This window comes from Danio rerio, chromosome 25 (genome assembly GCF_049306965.1).
Source record: "Danio rerio strain Tuebingen ecotype United States chromosome 25, GRCz12tu, whole genome shotgun sequence".
NCBI classification, from domain to species: Eukaryota; Metazoa; Chordata; class Actinopteri; order Cypriniformes; family Danionidae; genus Danio; species Danio rerio.
The window spans coordinates 12,110,745-12,131,747 of record NC_133200.1 but is presented as its reverse complement, the minus strand read 5'-3'; the positions used below and the strand labels follow the sequence as shown (position 1 = coordinate 12,131,747).

The 21,003-nt window shown below is 31.8% G+C and overlaps 1 protein-coding gene across 50 annotated transcripts in view; it reads right to left on the bottom strand.

The window, feature by feature from the left end:
• Positions 1 to 1,663: 1,663 nt before the first annotated feature.
• Positions 1,664 to 21,003, bottom strand: part of akap13 (A-kinase anchoring protein 13) — a 197,600-nt gene continuing 178,260 nt past the window's right edge. For 27 of the 50 annotated variants that reach the window (XM_009297839.5, XM_021470634.3, XM_073942835.1 and 24 more), the window contains 8 exons: positions 19,532 to 19,714; positions 16,543 to 16,689; positions 16,380 to 16,450; positions 15,565 to 15,609; positions 13,236 to 13,286; positions 10,755 to 11,213; positions 6,368 to 6,680; positions 1,664 to 4,535 (listed from right to left, as the gene is read on the bottom strand). In XM_009297839.5, coding sequence (XP_009296114.1) covers positions 4,477 to 4,535; positions 6,368 to 6,680; positions 10,755 to 11,213; positions 13,236 to 13,286; positions 15,565 to 15,609; positions 16,380 to 16,450; positions 16,543 to 16,689; positions 19,532 to 19,714 — 1,328 coding nt within the window. In that variant the 3' untranslated portion in view covers positions 1,664 to 4,476. The remainder of the gene's footprint in view (positions 4,536 to 6,367; positions 6,681 to 10,754; positions 11,214 to 13,235; positions 13,287 to 15,564; positions 15,610 to 16,379; positions 16,451 to 16,542; positions 16,690 to 19,531; positions 19,715 to 21,003) is intronic. The other 23 variants (XM_021470632.3, XM_068217498.2, XM_073942841.1 and 20 more) reach the window with 1 other exon arrangement.

The window sequence follows — 21,003 nt, the reverse complement described above, 5'->3', positions numbered from 1 at the left end:
CGCTCCACATATTTTAATATATTAAAAATTTTATAATAAGAATAAATATACTATTATTATTAATATAAAACTAAACGCAATATTTGTTATAAAATAATATAATATATAAATGAATACTTAATAGTTTATATATATATATATATATATATATATATATATATATATAGCTATTTAACATATATAATATGCAATTTGTGTTTACTTATTGTTTAGTATAAATACCGTACTTTTACAATATTTTAAGTATACGGTTGAAGTCAGAATTATTAGCTCCCTTTGAATTATTTTTTCTTTTTTTTAAATATTTCCCAAATTATGTTTAACAGAGCAAGGAAATGTATACAGTATGTATGATAACATTTTTTTTTTCTTCTGGACAAAGTCTTTATTGTTTTATTTTGGCTAGAATAAAAGCAGTTTTTAATTTTCTAAACACCCAAGGTCAAAATTATTAGCCCCTTTGCTATATTTTTCTTTGACTGTCTACAGAACAAACCATTGTTACAATAACTTGCCTAATGCCTAGTTCGGTTAATTAACCTAGTTAAGCCTTTAAATGTCACTAGCTGTATAGAAGTGTATTGCAAAATATCTAGTGAAATATTATTTTCTGTCGTCATGGCAAAGATAAATCAGTTAGTAGAAATGAGTAATTAAAACTATTATGTTTAGAAATGTGTTTAAAAATATATATTTTTTATATTGGGGAAAAATAAACTTGGGGGGGGGGGTTAATAATTCTGACTTCAACTGTAATATAATTACACATGACAGATGACATGATAATTAGAGAATGTTTTAAAAACACTTTCAGCAAAACAAATATTGACACAGGCTGATGTACAATAATTATTTATTAAGATTTTTTTTAATGTACATTTTGTCCATGTCTTGTTCATTCAAGAAGGACAATGCAGATAAATAATAAAGCTAGTTATAAAAAGCTTTAAATCAAAGCACAAAAGGAAAATCCATAATTAATACTTTTACAATTCTATATTTTTTTACATATATTTACACAATGTGTGGTATTTTGCCCCTGTATTGGTTGATTTTTACACCAAAAAAAAACAAAAAAGCCAAAAAATGACGGTACCTCCACAGACTTTAATGATGGTAGACGCCATGTTTAATAGTTCAATAATGAAAATAGGGAGACAGTAATGTTTGTTTGTTTTAAATGCTGTGAAAGCTTAACCATTCAACGTGGGTAAAAATAAAATAAACATAGCGTCCACAGATTCTCATCAAATGCATTCCTCAGTAACGGTATATTAAATGAGCAGAAACACCTCAGAGTAGCCTTAAAAGAGTAAATCATCTCTAATTATGGCCTATAATAGGAGCCGACAAACACTGCAGGATTCAAGAAAAACCGAAGGCAAGTGCATCATAAACAAATCGCCTGAAAATCCGTCACAAACAGTTGCATTTTGGCGAGTTTTATGCTTCAGGTGGGACAAAAGAAATAAAAGATGAACATCGCCACATCGCCCCCTGTTGGTTAAGGCATTTTAGCACCAGAATAACACACTCAACGTCAGCAAATACATTTTCCTCAGATGGAAATACGCTGACGGATCATAAAAATCGCTCGGACGTATGAATTAAATCCCAGGAGGATCAATAAATGAGACATTCATCACTCAAATGCATTACAGAGGCGTGTTAGGTAGAAGTTTAATGGCAAGAAAATCAAATAAAAACAGCAGGAAGCTTAAATTAACACTTTTTTTAATCTGCACAATTTCCCCCTTTTTTTTGCAAAAAAATATATTTCCTTATGTTCAGCAGAACGGTTGGCCTGGCCAGCAGGCGAGGGCTTTTTGACTGGCTAAAATCTAGTTATTGGAGGGTACAAACCAGACTTTTAATACACAAACACAATGTATGTTTATATAGTTTTTTTAACCACATTGGCTTGTCAAATGCAACATTTCTGATTTGTTTTGAACTGGATAGTGGCTAATACAAGTTTGATTTGTTAGCTTGTGTAAAGCTGATGATTCCCTCATCTGTTTTAGTTTGCTTTAGAGTAAAAAATAAAAAATACTGCAGTTGAAATCACCCGCTCTTTTGGTAGCTTACCTGAAAGCTAGCTTTGTGTTTGGTTGAACAAATGTACATAACATTCATATGGTACAGTAAAAGATTATCAAATAAAAAACCCTCACATGTAACAAAGGAGGCTTTTAATCAAAGATTGTCTCATTTTTAAAGCCAGCCATGTTTTTTTTTTCTTTTATGTTTTGTTTTTTCCCATTCGACATGTGCTTATAAAGTGCTAAAGATTAAAATTGCATTGAGATTTACAAGAAAAAGAAAACTTCTGTGGGTTTTTGAAGCCTTTAAGAGTCGCAGTGAAGTACATTTTCAGTCATTTAGGGATGGGAAAAAAAAAACGTGATTAACAAAACCAATAAATTAATTACAAGACAATTAAGGCAATAAACTCTTTTCCATTTCTGCCGTGCTCAATAAAATGTTTTAAATGCATCCCTTTTATTCATAAAGGTATATTTGGCGACCTTTTAAAAGAAATAAAACCCTGGGGTTGTATTTAAGCCAACTCTGCTCCAGAAGACTTGTTCGTATGGAAACTTGTTTTTGCCATAGAAGAAGACATAAAAAAAGATTATCGCAACTCTTTATCTAACAATTCTGAATGTTTTGTGAGATATAAATTATTCTTGCAATTCCGACTGAATTTACAGCGAGTTATAAAGTTAACCTGTCAGAATTTTAAGAAAATGTCTGAAGTGCAGGAAACCTATAAACTCACAAATGCGAGAAGTCACAATTATAATGAAGTCCAAATTGCAAGATCAAATCAGGATTTTATTGTATAAACTCAAAGTACTTATCAAAAATTATCCGAACTGCAGAAAAAAAGCCAGAATTGCAGGAAATACTTGAAAGAGATTTAAAAATCACAAGAAATAAACTTGCAATTTCCCAATATTTTCGCATTAAAGTAAAGAAAAGTCAAAACATACACTGAGAATTGCGACTTTGTGTAATTGTTCACATTTCACAACTATACGCAATTACGAATCACAAAAACGATGTAAAACTCAATTTTAAGAAAAGAAAATAGAAATTCCGAAATTCCAAAGTCTCATTTGCGAAATATTGCAATAAATAAAGTAGAAATTGTGAGATATAAACTAAATTGCAAAGAAATGTACAAACAATTGCAAGACATAAATTTGCAATTTGAAGAAAAACTTAATAGTCAGAATAATAGTGAGATATAAACTCAGAATTGCAAGAAATACCATCAAATAAAATTTAAAAAAAAAGGCAAAATCGCAAGAAATAAACTGGCAATTTTGCAATAATTTTGCACTTTGGTAAATAAAATTCTGAAATGAGGACTAAATTTAGAATGTGAAGAAATAATGTTTAAAGAGCTCACAACTGCTAGGAATAAAGTCTCAATTATGAGAGAAACTAACTGCTATGACAACTGCAAAACATACATTCGGAATTGCGACTGTGTAATCGTTCACATTTCGCAATTATGACTTTTTTCTACGAATCGCAGAAATAATGTCAGAAACTGTCAATTTTGAGAGAAAAAAGTCTGATTTGCGAAATATTGCAAGGAATAAAGTAGAAATTGTGAGAAAAGCAAACTAAATTGCGACAAAATGTACAAACAGTTGCAAGACAAATTTGCAATTCGAAGAAAAACTCAATAGCCAGAATTGAAAGAATAACTATAAACAACTATAATTGCGCAAACAACCAACTACGAGAAAAAAAGTACAAACTGTGAGATATAAACTCAATGTTTACTTCTTTCTATTTTTCACATCTTGCAATTTTTCCTTCTTTTCCCTCTAAAGTGCCAGAAAAATTGTAGAAAAATTGAGAAATTGTAGAAAAAAAAGAGTCACTATTACTGTTTTTATGCTTTTCTCTCTTTTTTTTTTAAACCATGGCATAAACAAGCTTCCACACATTTCAGTTTGTCTGCTGACAGTATATATTAGTGAGTAACAAGACGGATGAAAAAATAATAATGGAAACCTTAGTCACTGCATCACAAACTTTGATTATTAGCATCTTCATTAATCAAATGTCCTTCAAGAAGAGCATTTAAAGGAGACTTTCGCTGTCTAGGAATGCCATTTGGTTCCCAGCACGCCCCCTGAATTTTTCTTTTCTCATTTCCACAGGATGTCCATGTGTCCAAAAGTGCCCACAGTTGTCTTATCGACACATACTGTTCCCTAAATAACGTCTTTTGTCAATGTGTGTGTGTTTGTGTTCATAGGTGTATGTGAGGGAATGAAGGCACTGTGCAGTTTGCTGGCTGCTGAAATATGAAAGGAAATGATGAGTTTTGACCTCCTGTCCAGGCCTGATGCCCATCATGACCACAGGTATGTGTTTTCAGCTCTGGTTTTTACAAGTCCACATCCAGAGAGTGGAGCGTTCGGGCATTGTGGGATAGCGGAGGTTGAAGAATCAGCAGAAAAAGATCTCTCCGTCTGGGGTAGCGCCTGGAACAACAGTGCTCTGAGAGTCTGCGATAAGACACAAAGAACTATAAGAAACAGCATTCGAAACAGTGAGCTTATATAATGAGTCATGTTTCTGAGGGCAAAACAATATTCTGTGGTGTAATTATTGTGTAGGGAAGGAGGTTGTTATATGTGTCAGGATTATAAATGGTCATTGCTGTTAAATGTGGCTGATTATATATTATGGTGTTAAGTTCATGACTGTCAGAGACAGGAGCAGTTGTAAAAGAAAGAAGGTTTGATGCCATGTCACTAATGACGAATTTTAATAGCAAAAACATCTTAAGATAAATGAATAAATATGTTAGGGGTGCTCCAATTAGGATTTTTGCAGCCAATATTGAGTACCGATACCATGGGTATCAGCTGATACCAACTACTGATTTTGATGCTTTAAGCTTTATAATGCGTAAAGCACAAGTATGATGCTTCAGTGGATATCACTATACTTAAGAGAATAAATAAACAATGCTGCTTGTCCCTTAATCATGTTTTTAAACAATTTTAGGTGTGAACATGTCATGGACAGAAGCAGCTTTAAAGAAACCAATAGATAGCACAAATAAAAAAAAATGGTAAGAAAATTTACTACCAACGCAATTTGGAAACATTCCAAATGATGAAAGAAGAATTCACATCAAGACAAAGTTTGGAGCTCATATTTGATGCATAAGAAGGTAAAATTTATAAATCCACTACTTACTTAAAGGAACTAGGCTTATAAACTACTGTTTTTGGCAAATTTAAACTGTCACGAAAATAAATATTTAGTTTTTCCAAATATTTATTTTTGTTTTTGTCACATTTTGTTCTTTCACACAGAATGAAAATGCGTTAAAACCAAAATTAATAAAAAGCTTTAAATTTGGTTCTCTGTGTGTTCGGGAATTATACACGCCTCCTTTCCCCTGATTGGTCAACCAAACATCAAACTGTGCCATCATCAGCTGTTCCTCAGTTTTGCTAGGTTCCCTTTTAATTAGGCTTGAGCTGGTATAAGATTCTGATAATATTCTGATAGTATGATAACCTTGGATAAAAATATCATGGTTTAATGGTATTGTGATTACTGCTCTAAAATATATTATTTTTTAAAACAAAAACTTTTTTCCCCCCTTTGAAAACAATATATTTTATTTTTTGAAAGATTTGAAATATTTTGGAGCAGTAAACCTGTCAGGCTAAATATTGAAAATGAATCATTGACTTCTTTACAATTTAAAACGGCATCATTGGATATCTTTTCTGCTGGAGATACTGTTGTTCTAAAAAACTAAAAATATTACACATACCTTAGGAACGGTATTACTAAAAAATTTGCAGAGAGGAGGCATGTATAATTCCCGAACACACAGAGAACAAATTTTAAAACGTTTTAAAAATGTGATTTATTTTAATGCTTGTGTTGTTCATTTTGGATTTATTGCATTTTCATTTTGTGTGTAAAAACAGAATGTGACTTAAACAAAAATAAAAAATTGAAAAAACTATTTTTCATGTTGATGAGAAGGTTTAAATTTGACACAACCAAAATACTAAATAAATATTTAAATAAATCTGAAATATATGTAAATTACTTCAATATGCAAAACACAGACTAACACACAGACATGTAACAGGAACAGGGAAGACAAAAACAGTGCTAGGAAATAACAATCAATAAAGTGTAGATACTACAACTGCAGAATTCAAGCAATACAAATCAAGTATTACAGATAATTTAATCATCTTGTTGAATATTTCTCTTCACCCATGTACAGGGGCATTAAATCAGCTGAATAGTATTTTATAGAGAATAACCAATATTTAATGTGATTAGAGTGTTGACTCTGCACCTGCAGTCTGGCTCTGCTGGCCTTTCCCCTTCTTCTTCTTCTTGTCCTTCTTCTCCTTGGGTTTGGCCAGCTGGAGCAGACGGCTGGGCATCTGGCTCTGAGCCTCGCTGTTCTGGCTCTTCTGGCTTGAGTTGGATGAGAATGGATTGAGGTTTTTCCCTTTGCGTTTGGAGTCCATGCGGGACAGGAAGTCTCTGGCTGACGGGGAGGAGGAGAGCTCCATCTCTGATGGGTCACGGTCTAATGAACCGGTGCTCTGGAACTTCGTGGAGTCTTCAGACGTGGTTGACGGAGACCGGTTCTTTGTCACTTCCTGCGCATTAGGAATATGCATTTTATTATGCAACATCCCTGATTTTCAGTTACAAGACAAATTATTTTTAAAAGGGTTAGCTCACTCTAAAATGAAAATTTTGTTAATTCCTCATGCTTTTCAAACAAAAATGCTTGTTTTACTTTAATATTTTTGTCTTGTTTTCTTGTCCAAATATCTAAAATCAAGAAGCATTTTCTAGATAAGAAAAATATAGTCTTGTTTTAAGAAATAATGTCAAAATCAGGAGAGTTTTTTCTTAAAACAAACTAAAAAATCTTGTAAAAAGGAAAAAAAATAAAGATTTTTTGTGCTTATCGCATTGGCAAATTATCTAGCTTGTTTTAAGACAAAAATTATTTTGGCATGTTATTTCTTAAAACAAAACTATATTTTTTCTGTCTTGAAAATGTTTCTTGGTTTAATTAATTAATTAATTTATTTATTTATTTCTTTTTTATATTTGGACCTTGAAAAAGAAAAAATCTAAGTAAGAAAAACCTTTTTTTTGGCGTGAGACATTTGTTGTTGTTTTTTTTTTAACACAAATTAAGACATTTTAGGTGAAAACCGAGAGCTCCCTCATCCTCCATAGACTGCAAGATTTGGAAAAGTACCAAAAAAGAAAAAAATTGAATAAAGTCATTATTTTTGTTTTATGGGCACACAAAAGTATTCTTGTAGTTCATTAATATTCAAGTTAGGGCTGTAAAATAATTTCGGCATCAGTATTGCAATGTGTGCTACTAAATTATTTATACAATAAAGACTTTATAGTGTTATTTTACTTTATTTTACTTTATTTTACTTTTGATTATTCCTTTTCTGAATACTGTTAAGACTCTATGAAAAACCATTAAGCGCTGTTTATTTTGCTTTGATCTTAGTTTATTTTCTTTATTTGTTCTTGCAATTTGTTTATTATACGTTTTTTTATGAATAAATTAATAAATGTTTTTACCCCTAATAGACCTATTCAAGTCATCTGGTGAAATTGCATGCCTTACAATATATATATTGCAGAAAAACAAACTAAATCCAACTGATCCACTGAAAACATATGGTCTGTTTTGAGGATTTTTACTTTTTTTTTTCCTCAACTCTGAATCGGAAGCATTTCTGTCTGTGAAGGATGAGGGAACTCTCTGATTTCATCTAAAATATCCTAATTTGTATTCTGTAGACAAACAAAGATCTCAGGTGGGCTGGAAAGACATGTGAGTGAGTAACAAATAACATTTTCATTTTTGGGCGAACTAACATTTAACCTTTAACATTGGAAGTCAGAGGCAGTACCAACATTTGATTCATGGACGATGAAATTAGTGAAGATTTAGCCTTATAAAATAATTCATTTATTACGGAAAGGGGCAAGTGTGTTTTGGAGCATGTGGGAACCATTTATTAAATATCATTTGAATTATCTGGAGTCATTTTATATCATTGTGAGGTTTCGGGAGAAATGAATGATACTATGGATCATCATAAATGAAAAGGCTTTCGTTTTTCACATAATTACCGAGCACTTGTGTAATTTCAGGGTGGAATGGAAAAGATTAGGGATTTTCTCAAGTAATCAGTGAATATGGTGTGAGTGTACTGTACCATCACAGAATAATCACTAAGCATATTGCCATTCAGATCAGATACAAACTGGGCAGAGGATTAGCTGAAAAATGATTCAGTCCTTGCCCTCATTTTAGTCCAATTCTGTCTGACATTTGTTCACTGGGAAGGAAACGGGAGGAAAAAAATTACATTTATATTCTTTTTGATTACATATAATGAAAGGAGAAGTATCGTAAAGCATCTGACTCAACATAATGATTGAGTTATGCATCAGATATCACTTTCATGAACACGCTACAGCAAGATAAAGGGTGGATTTTCTGTGAATAATCACTTAAATATCAATTTCCTGTTATAAAATGGCTATTAAGAAGATGTATACTATACTATCATTCAAAGGTTTGGCGCCAGTAAAATATACACCACTGCTATTGGTCATATACACGCATTGCAAAATACTACTAATAATAATATTGCCAACAATCAGATTTCATTAGTTAATGTTAGTTACTGCATTTACTAACATGATCTTATAATGAACAATACATGTATAGCATTTATTAATCATAATTCAACATTTATTAATGCATTAATAAAACCAAACGTTAACAAGAAACCAAAGATTTACCATGAACTAACAATGAACAACTTTATTTTCATTAACTAATATAAAAAGGGTAATAAATAAATATAGTGATGCATGTATTGTTCATGTTAGCAAAGACAGTGACTAACATTAACTAAGAGAAGTATTGTGAAGTGTGACCACAAGAAGTTTCCATAGGATCATATTAGAAGTAATAATGCTGAAGATATATTATAATGGCTATTATTTGACATTAATAACCTCACTTTAATTCTCACGATTAACTTCGTCTTCATTGATAAAAGCACTTTGACTGAATGAATGCACAGTAGTCTGATTTTGTTTCCCTATTTTCTAGGAATAATCTGTAAATATTAATGTAATATTACACGTTACTCCCTGAAAATACAGATAACGTAATTTAAAAATACTAACAGTTATCTGTAAATTAACATGTTAGAATTTTTTAATACAGAAAATATCCGTAAAACAACTGTTAATTCACTTTATAATAAAAACCTGGAAAATTCTGTAAAAAAAAAATACAGAAAATTATGTTTAACAGTGTATATTACTTAAAATATATTGACATTATAAGCACAGCTGAAATCAGAATTATTCAACCCCCTGGGAATTTTTTTTCCTTTTTTAATTATTTCCTAAATAAAGTTTAACAGAGCAAAGACATTTTCACAGTATGTGGGATAATATTTTTTCTTCTGGAGAAAGTCTTATTTGTTTGATTTCGTCTTGAATAAAAACAGTTTAAATGTTTTTTAAAACCATGTTAAGGTCAATATTATTAAGCTATATTTATTTTCGATAGTCTACAGAACAGACCATCGTCATACAATAACTTTCCTAAGTCTTTATATGTCACTTTAAGCTGTATAGAAGCATCTTGAAGACTTATCTAGTAAAATATTATTTACTGTCATCATGGCAAAGATAAAAAAAAAATAATCAGTTATTTAAAATTAGTTATTAAAAATATTATGTTTAGAAATGTGTTGAAAAAATATGCTCTCTGTTAAATAGAAAGTGGGGGGAAAATAAACGGGGGGGCTAATAATTCAGAATAATTCTGACTTCAACTCTATATACTCTGATAATTTATTATTATTAGTGGTAGTAGAAATGTTTATTATTTGTAAAAGAAATAGTAATATTAATCTCAATGAACTCAAACTTTTTTTTGCTACTGTAATGCACAATTCATATTACATTTGTAAACTTTTATTATACTTAAAACAGTGGCTATGATAGGCTAGAACACAAATAGGCTTGACCTGATCTAAATGTTAATCAATAGCACATGTCCAGGGTTATTTTTAATCCTTTTTTTCTTTTGTTTGTTTTGCTTTTTCTGTGCAGTTTTGTAAAAAGCTGCAGATTTATGTGGAATAATGTTGAAAGCATAGCAACTAAAAACTGCTAAAACTTATTTATAACTACAAAGCAAGTGTCTCATAAAGTTTTACCATTAAAAGACAGTAAATATTACTTTACAAACTGTATTGTAAATCATATAAACATTTGCTCACTACTGAAATAATGTAAAAACTGAAGAAAAATACAATTACAGAAGTAAATAAATAGACTCAATGATAAAGCCATAAAAAAAATCTGGAAATCTGCAAATTTCTGCCGGGGGGTACAAATTATGTTGTAGACTACAATCTCAATAACTTTTTTAGTCGCATTCATGAACCACCTTTATTTAAAATATAAACTGTTTACAGATAATTTTCTGATCTCTTAACTATGTGGTTAGTAGTTTTGGAAAATATAAACTGATATTTCAATAGAATGTTAACAAATACATTTTTTTGTGAATTTATGCTTTTTACTCGCAAATACCCCATCCATAATGCTGGAATTGCTCTATTATTATTAGTGCCATCACCCCTGGTCCTCACCTCAGTCAGTTTAAGCTCATCTGCCTCTCTCTGCACCTGCTCTCTCTCTCTCTCCAGTCTCTTCTGGCTGTCCCGCAGTCGTGCCAGGTCTCTCTGATACTCCTCTTTCTTACTCTGCAGCTCCTGTTTCTCCTCCTCCAGCTGTCTGGCTCTCCTCTGCGCCTCCTCTTCTTGGCTCTGGATCTGCATCTCCCTCTGGGTTAGCTCTTTCTCTCGGGTCTCCCACTGCTTTTCCCTGCGCCGCCTCTCCTCGGCGTGGGCCGCCTGCTGTTTTTGGAGGCTGGCCACCTCCTGCCGCTGCTTCTCCAGGCTGCGCTGTTTCTCCTGCTCGATTAGAGAGCTCGGCCGGGATGAGGTGGATGATAAAGAGGAGGTAGAGGAGGAGATGGATGGGTGGCGTGAGGAGGGATGAGCGTGACGCTGGTCTTCGATGAAGGTGTCCTGCTGGACCACCACAGCCTGGAGTTGGGGAGGAGAAAGAATGACTTTAGTGTGTGAGCAATCTGAGAGTACTGTAGGATTGTACTAGGAATGGTTTGCTGAGTGTGTGAGTGAAAGACTGTAAATAATGCTTCTTTTCTTGCATGGACTGATGTTTTGCTTCATTAGACATCAGTGTAGTTTCAGAACATGCATACATTGATTTTATGTTGCATGTATGTTTTTGTTTTTAAACGTGACAAAGAAGCTTTTGACTTACATTTTATGAGTCACCGAGTTTAGCTAAAAATCTGATTTAATGTTTTGATGGAGAAAAGGTATCAGACCAAAAGCAAACACAAATGTATGAACACTTTTTTTTTTAAATGTGAAGGAATTAACTGGTTATACCTTAATAGAACCATGTTTTACAAACTAAACATGTTACTTCAACAACAAAAACATAGTGATCAAAAATAATGTAAAAGGTAATGGCTTGTAAAATGGCTTACTAGGGAGAGCAGTCAAAAATTATTAGGAACGTAGATCCATTTCCTTTTTCATTAAGTATTTTCCATAGTTTTTTAGTCAGGTTTAGATTGGGACTCTGGGCAGCCATTTTATTATTTCAGTGCTTTCAGCTTGAAGCAACTGCTTTGCCTGCTTATCCTGCATGAAATGAACTGGCTGATTGACCAATGAATACAGGAAAGGAACCACATGTTGCTGAAGGAGTCTGTCATGTACTGTAAGTAGCTTTATAAGTCCGCCAAACTCCTGCTGTAGAAAACCACCTTTATGAACCACCTCCACCTTTATAGAATTCTGTACACACTTTGGGTTCAGTCTTTCTTTAGTTTGACAACAAACATGCTGTTACCCATTAGTAGGCCCACCCAGAATCTGTGCGTGCAGAGTTCCACACATTTCCCACACATTTTTCCATCATTAATTCAGTTTATTTACTTGAGTAAATGTGTGTAAATCTATATTTATTCAGGTTTTTTATTAATTACAGTAATATTATTGACTAATATGAAAATGCCCATCTGATTTATGTACAATGCAGTTTGTACAATAATATTTTCTGTCATTTAGTAGATCTATTACATGAGAGACTAGCTTTGTTTACCAAATAATGTGAATCTAATTGGATTTGCATTTTAAACATTAAATACAAGTTTTAAAGATCTTATTTTTTATTTCACATATTAAGGTTTTAGTTATGATACTCCTAAAATAATTTAGCAGAAATCCACAGATTTTTACCAAAGTTTTCCGCAGAAACAGCAAAAAATGTCTGCAGATTCCGTCTGGCCCTACCCATTAGACACAATTCAATTACACATGGTTTTATCACTAAAGTGAACTCTGGCTCAGTTCTTGTTGTCCACATAACATGCCCCTCACAAAAGGCGGCTCTTAAAATTTAGAAAAGGTTATTTTTTTAATTATTATTTATTTATTTTTTGATCTTCTCTGTATATCTTGCATGGCCTGAGTGAGTAAACTAACCAAAACTTAAGTTTGTGTTTGTGCATGCAAGTAAAGAATCCCTTTAAAGCCAGGAGTGGTATAAATCCGCTAGAGTGCAAGTCAGTTCATCATAATGCACTCTGATTAATTACGAGTTAACCAAATAAAGCCGTGCATTTACAAATTCAGTTTATTTCTGTGTTGTTAGTAATTCAAGCTGCTGGTCAAGTGGAGCAGAGAGAAAGCGAGAGAGAGAGTGAGTTAGTTTGTTTGTTTATTTGTATCTAACCCCATGTTAGTTTCTATGGCTGTCATTGAGAAAATGTATAGTGCAAGATATAGATTATAAGTTTTTATGGTTTATTTTTGCTAAAACTAAATTTGGATTAACAGTGTTAAAATTCGCTTCAAAGGAATGCAATGAATAAAATAAATTCCTCACAGAATTAAAGCAGACACAATTGAGTGCTTTTACAAAGAGATCACGTGGGAGGATCTATTCCAGTATTAAAAGCGTGTGTGTCGATCAGAGAGAGAAATAATAATAATAATAATAAAAAAACTACAGAAAAAAGCATGACTCACTTGTAATGTGTTCAGCAGGTCATGAAGATGAGCAACGCTCTGAAGAACCTGCTGGAGGAAGAGGAAAAGATTGAGAAAATGGAAATGGTTTACAAACTGAGATGCAGACAGTTGGCTATTTTACTTAAAAATAAATAAATACAAATAAAACGCACACACACACTGTGTGTGTGTGTGTGTGTGTGTGTGTGTGTGTATATATATATATATATATATATATATATATATATATATATATATATATATATAATAGTGTAGAAGTATATTGTAGTCGACATCTGAAGTGAATCAAAAATGGGTGCAAATGTTTTGAATCTTTGATGAAAGGTGATGATTCACTTCAAATGTTGACTACTTTATTTCCAATGATTAGAATTAGAAAGCAGCAGTTCACCCAAAAATAAAATTTCTGTTATCACTTATCCTCCACTTGATCCAAATCTTACTGTTTCTTTCTTCTGTTGAACGATAAAGAAGATCTTTTGAAGAAAGCATTTGTTTTTCGTTTTACTATGGGTGTCAATGGTTACAGATTTTCAACATGCTTCCAAGTATCTTATTTTGTGTAAAAAAAAAAAAAAAAAGAAAGAAAGTAAGAAACTCAAAGATTTGGAAGCACTCAAGGGTGGGTAAATTTAGATTTATGAGTGAAATATCCCTTCATTCACATTTAAGTAAAAAAATGTATATACAAGACAACAATTACATTAATTCTTATTTTTTAAAATAAAGAACAGAGTATGTAAACACAGAGGTACACTTAAAATACTGATAACATATTTTCATATGTAATTTATTAATCTCAAGATTTTTAAGTATGTGTAAACTATTTAATAAAACAAAAACATCCATATTTGAATTATTTTACAAAAACGAGCATGCAACCATTGACTTCCATAGTCTTTGTTTCCTACACTGGGTGTCAATAGTTACAGGTTTTCAGCTTTCTTAAAATATCTTCTGTTTTCAACAAAATTAAGAAACTCAAAGATTTGAAACCACTCAAGGGTAAATTTAGATTTTTGGGTGAACTATCCCTTTTATTTAATTCACATTTATGTAAAACTTGTTTATAGGAGACAACAATTATATCAGTTCTTATTATTTTAAATAAACAACACAGTATAAATGTCCTAAAACACAAGAGCTTTGGAAAGAGATGATTGAATTATTATCCCCACTTTGATTTATTTTTACTCTTTTAAATATTTCCCAAATGATGTTTAACAGAGCAAGGAAATATTCAGAGTATGTCTGATAAAAAACATTTTTATGAAGAAATTCTTATTTGTTTTATTTCGGCTAAAATAAAAGCAGTTTTTAATTTTTCAAAACCCATTTTAAGGTCAAAATCATTAGCCCCCTTGAGCAAATTTTTTTTAACCGATAGTCTACAGAACAAACCATCATTATACAATAACTTGCTTAATTACCCTAACTTGCATAATTAACCTAATTAGCCTTTAAATGTCACTTTAAGCTGTATAGAAGTTTCTTGAAAAATATAAGTCAAATACTATTTACTGTCATCCTGGGAAAGATAAAATAAATCAGTTATTAGGAATGAGTTATTAAAACTATTATGTTTAGAAATATGCTGAATAAAATCTTCTCTCCGTTAAACAGAAATTGGGGGAAAAAAATAAACAAGGGGGCTAATAATTCTGACTTCAACTTTATGTCAGATGTTAAATATTAAATTCCAAATAAATGCCAAGCTCTGTATTCTTGGTCTTTATCTGATGGAACTTATGATCGGAAAGTCAAACATTTTGGATTATGGTTTTCTTCAAGCTAGAAGGGCTATTGCATTATCCTGGGTTTTATCCATAGAGTTGTGGAAAAAAAAGACTATTGAACTGTATTGGACTGGAGAGACTAGCTTATATCATCAAAGGTGAGCAGAATATATGAACAGTTTGTAAAATGTGCTTGTAAACAAGCATTTTTATTTTTTAAGTTGTTTACGTAAAAAAAATAACCATAAAAAAAATCTATTAAAAAAATGTCAGGGTCAAAATTTTACCTCAAATTAAAAATTGCATTTATTTATTTTTTACATTTATTTATACCTTTAAATACACTTTTTTTTTAATTTTGAAAACATATTTGAGCCTTATTTTTTACAAAATAGATATAAACCAAACAAATATATATATATATATATATATATATATATATATATATATATATATATATATATATATATATATATATATATATATAGGAATAATAATATAATATAAATAGTTAATATTATTTCAACTCTTTTTCTTTTTTATCTGCTTAATCCAGTTGATCTGGATTAGTTCCCAAACACACGTCTTACCTCATTGTTTCTCCTGACCAGCAGTAAAGGGTTGGTCTTACTCGTCTGCAGGACAGAGAGAGAGAGAGACGGTCACAAAACCAGTACTGTACAAACAATAAATCAAGCGCTGTACATACTGTAAATCAATCATCTGTAAAGCAATCCATACACCCATCGACAAGCAGCTGCCGGATATAAGAGGCCATGATGAAGGCTCGCATTACATTCCTCCTCAGGTTACTGGACTGTACTTCTGCTGTACTGTAAATCTGCAGTTCGCTTCAGGTAATGAGTGTTACATTGCACACATATATCCTGATGCTCAGCACTTACTGCTCGGAGCATATGCCGATGCACTGATGACTGAACATCAGTCGGGTTATTAATGGACAGCGCTTATAAAATATGCATGCACAAATGAAAAGCATTTATTACATTAATTGTCATTAGTTCCATTTTATTTATTGTACTCATCATATATATATATATATATATATATATATATATATATATATATATACACATATATATATATAAAGATTACTTCATTTATAATCAGGAATTAAGTAGAAAGAGTTCATGTAATTATAGAAAAGATCATAAAAAATTCATTTTAGAAAAGATCCTACATGAACTAATTTTTCAAAATATCTTGTTTATATTTTATACATGAGCTGTATTTCTTAATAATAATAATAAATGTAACATGTTATTTTTGAAAGTAATGCATTACAATATTGAGGCTTTTCATACATGCAGCAATTTTGCATGACACAGTTTTTGTTTTGTTCCACATTGAGATTTTTTGATAGACACACTGGTAGTCTAAGTACCTTCTTCAACACACTGTCTGACTCAGTCCTGCGGAGCTCTGCAGACTCCTCCAGCTCCTCTCTGTCTCCATCTGCAGGAAAACAAACACACACGCACAGATACCATCAGCTTTACCTGAAACACACACACACAGACGCACACACTTGTGGAAAGTACAGGAACCTTTGCTCTTAGAGATGTTCATCTGGTGACTGTCGAAACCTCCAAATGTTTCCGCTCGTCGTGGCAAAGTCACATGTCCAGCCGCGCACACACCTTCCTGAACCGCACCGCCAAGACTGTCATTAACCAGAACCTGCAGCGTTTCAACTGCGAACACAAACACACACACAGAGATTATACATTAGACATTGTAATTGATGCAAAATGATAAAACAATGAATCTAAAAATGAATGGATAAATGAAAAAAAAATACAGTAATTAAATAAATTAAAGATATAAAATTAAACATAATAAATGCATGAATAAATTTTGGAATTCATTAAAAGTGTCACTTGACAAATTTAAGGGAAAAAATTATTTAAATAAAACAAATTTTAGGGTCATATTTTACCATATTTTACTCAAATTAAAATTACATAAAGGTTTTTTAATTATTTTGAAAAGATATCGGGGGCTTATATGCACCACAAAATCAGGATGAACCCAAAAATAAAAGTTTTTTTTTTTTTGGAAAAAGTAGTGCAAGAAATATAGATTGTTCATGTTTTAACATGTACACTAACATTAGCATATTCTTTTAATATTTACAACATTTGCTTTCAAAAACAAGGATGTCATTCTTCAAAATCAAGAGAACAAAAAAATTGTTTATCTTAAAAAATTTTATTTTCATGGTCATAGTTTACCTCAAATTAAAATTACAAAGTATTTAATTTTTTAAATCTTATTTACCACAAAATCAACATATAACCAAATGCTTTTAATTTGGAACAAGAAAGAAAGTAATACAAGTAATATAAATAGAGGACATTATACAAACTTTTTATATTTTGCTAATATAATATAATTTGTGGCATTTCTACTATTGCCCCCTAAGAGGAACAACCTGATGCTTCCAAAATTCAAGCGCGCACACACACACACACACACACCAACAGCTCAGAAAAATGCTGCGAGACAACAGTAATCGATACTCGTTCCCCATTCTTGACCTGCAACATTAAAGCAATCCATTATCTGCAGGATGAGATGAGCGGTGCGTATCGATTGTGCTCGTGTTCACGTTCTCATAATGAATTCTCCTACCGTCGCACCAACATCTATCACTCCGCATTCAATGTGTCTTCTCAGCACTTTCAACATCTTCCACGCTCTATGGGCACCCCAAAATGCTGTCTAGGGAAAATCATTTATTCGCTTTAGTGTCACTTTAGTCATTTTTGACTACATTTTAGACCGTGGACTTCAAATTAAAAAAAAAAAATCTAAATGTTTAATTCTTCATTACAGTTATTTTTAAATTGATTTAGTGACAATCCCACCCACATAGTGACAAACATAGCCACGCCCACAAACGCATCCAATTGGCTGTTCCACTATTGCAATGCGAGGCTGGTCAGAAAACGTTTTGATAGAAAAACAGCAACAAATAATTCACCTAATTAAAGGATCGTTGCTGAGAAATGGAAGTTAAATTCAAGTTTGCAGACATTTATGTTTTTAGTCATGATACTGGAATTATTACTGTTAATACGATACTTTGAAAATATCGATATCCAATACCATTCTTGATACTGAGGAAATATTTAAAAGACTGTCGCATCATAACAGAAATAAAATAAAGATTTGCAACCATTCTTGTTAATTAGTGTTGCAATGATACTGGAATTTCTCATTTCGATACGATACATTAAAAAAATAGCAATATTCGATACCATTTTTCATACTGTGAAGAAATATTTAAAGGACTGTTGCGAATGAAAGGAAGTAAAATACGGGTTTGGAAATGTTCTTGTTTTTTAGGTTTGGTCATGATACTGGAATTACTAAAATATGACCCCTTGAAAAATTATCGGTATTCGATACCTTTTTCGATACTGCAAGGAAATATTTAAAGAAGTGTTTCAAAGAAAGGGAAGTAAAATTCAGCTTTGCTAACATTCTTGTTTTTTAGTGTTCTCATGATACTAGAATTTCTAACTTCAATATGATACCTTGAAAAATATCGATATCCGATACCATTGTCAATACCTCAAGGAAATATTTAAAGGATTGTTGACGGGTAATGGAAGTTTTATTCAGGTTTGCAGACATTCTTGTCTATTAGTGTTGTCATGATACTATTGCAATGCGAGACAGGTCGGAAAACTGTTTCAGGAGAGTTATTACAATCTAACAGACACCATCTCCTTGCTATTTCTGTTTGTTGTCATAGTCAAAACTGACAGTTAGAGGGTGGGGGTTAAGTATGTTAACCACACCCAATACCTAAAACTGGCTTAATCTAAGAATTGAACTGAAAACAAACAGGAAGTGCATTTTAAGATTTCAATTTTAGATTACAAGGGCAAACTACCTTTTTTCCTAAACGACATGCACAGATAAATTGTTTAACACAAAACTAGCAATATGCGCTAACAAAATCAATATGGTCAGTTTTGATTTTATATGTAAATCAAATATTTATATAATTATGCATTATTTTGTATGTAATAAGTTAATTTAACAATTATTAATAGAGCTAGAGTTTTTTTTTATTCAATTAAACATTTTAAACCATTTTGTTTTATTATGAACTAGTTCTAAAAATGAAACTGATTTGTTTATTTACATTAGAACAAACTATGCTTTTCTTCTAGAAATGTGCATTAGCTTAGCTGCAACAAGAAAAAGTACTTTCATCCTTTTAATTATGCCTTTAATTATTTGCTACAAGCACAGCTAGTACCGAGTTCTCAGTGACTCATAAATCTAATGTGATTCTGATTAAAAAAAGCATGAGTAACAGGCTAGGGAACATATGCTCGTCTGATGCAACATATTGCTAACACCCTCAAACCCAATTATATTCCTCATTTCTACCCTCTTAGAAAACAATATTCACAAAAACATGCTTTATGCATTCAGTTCAATAGCAGCATTTGTTTATAAGTGCTATTTTTTTTGAGCGGTGGATGGGGGGGAGGGGTGGTTAATGTTATAACTCACCTTCCTTCAGAGCCTCCTTCATGATTGGCTCTCCTCTGGTGACATCATCCGTCGTGGCCCTGAAGAGCATTCGATTACGAAGCCCCGTCTCGTCCGGTGCACCACAGTCACACATGTCCCTGAACAACTTCACCTTCTCCTCCAGTAACGTCAAGATCTGCTCGTCTCTTTTGTGCAGCTGATCTGTATAGACAGGTTCATTTTATTTCCTAACTTGAAGTATAAGTACAACACTATTTTGTCTGTAACAATAGTCATTGTCTCAGATAATGCCATTTTAAATGGCGTGTGATATCGTAAAGAAGGTGGAAAACAAGAGCATAAACCAACAAGTGGCTTCTGACTAGTGTTGTCACAATAATGGAATTTAGAACTTCAATAACAATACCTTGCAAAATATCAATATTCAACACCATTTTTAATACAGCGAGGAAATATTTAAAGAAATGCTGCAGGGAAACAAAAATAAAATACAGTTTTGCAAATGTTTTTGTTTATAAGTGTTGTCATGATACTGGAATTCCTAACTTAGATACCTTGAAAAATATGGAAATTCCATACCATTTTCGATATTGCGAGAACATATTTAAAAGATTGTTGTGAAGTAACGGAGATAAAATACAGGTCTGCAAATGTTCTTGTTTATTAGTGTTGTCATGATACTGGAATTTCTAACATTGATATGAAACCTCAACCTCCTAGGGCTTAATGGACGCATACGTGTACAGCACATTTTAGCTCTTAAGTGACTATTTAAAATACTTTAAATGTTTTATATTTCGTTACAGACTGTTTTGCAGCATATTAAATGTCCCAAACCCTATTTTTAACTGCCCAAAATGGAAAAAAAAATAGTTTTTACTCTCTGATAGTCAAAATGTATAGTCAAATTAAAAAAATTATATGTTATATATGCAAAAAGTGTTTTAAGGAAAAAGAGTTTTATGTCAATTCGGACTACGAATCCACATATATGGACATCATTTTACTCGAAAAGTACATCATATAAAAAGATGATCTTTGAGTTTTATTCTAGTTAGGTTCCAATAAGCCCAAATAGTAAAGAGAAATAAAAAATGCATGTAAAAAACACCTCGGGCCTTAAGGGGTTAAAAATATCGATATTCGATTCTGCAAGAAAACATTTAAAGGGTTGTTGCGGAATAACAAGTAAAATACAGGTTAGCAAATGTTCTTGTTTATTAGTGTTGTCATGATACTGGAGTATTTTAACTTCAATTCAATACCTTGAAAAATATGAATGTTCCATACCTTTTTCAATTCTACAAGTAAATATTTAAATATATAAAGGATTGCTGCGGAGAAACAATACAGGTTTGCAAATTTTCTTGTTTATTAAGGCTACAGATCACCTATTTCTCATTATTTAAGAAGGACATTTTACTAACTGTCATACATAAAGATGACTTGTAGTTTTTGTTGTTTCCATTTAATTTGGATCCTGCACAATT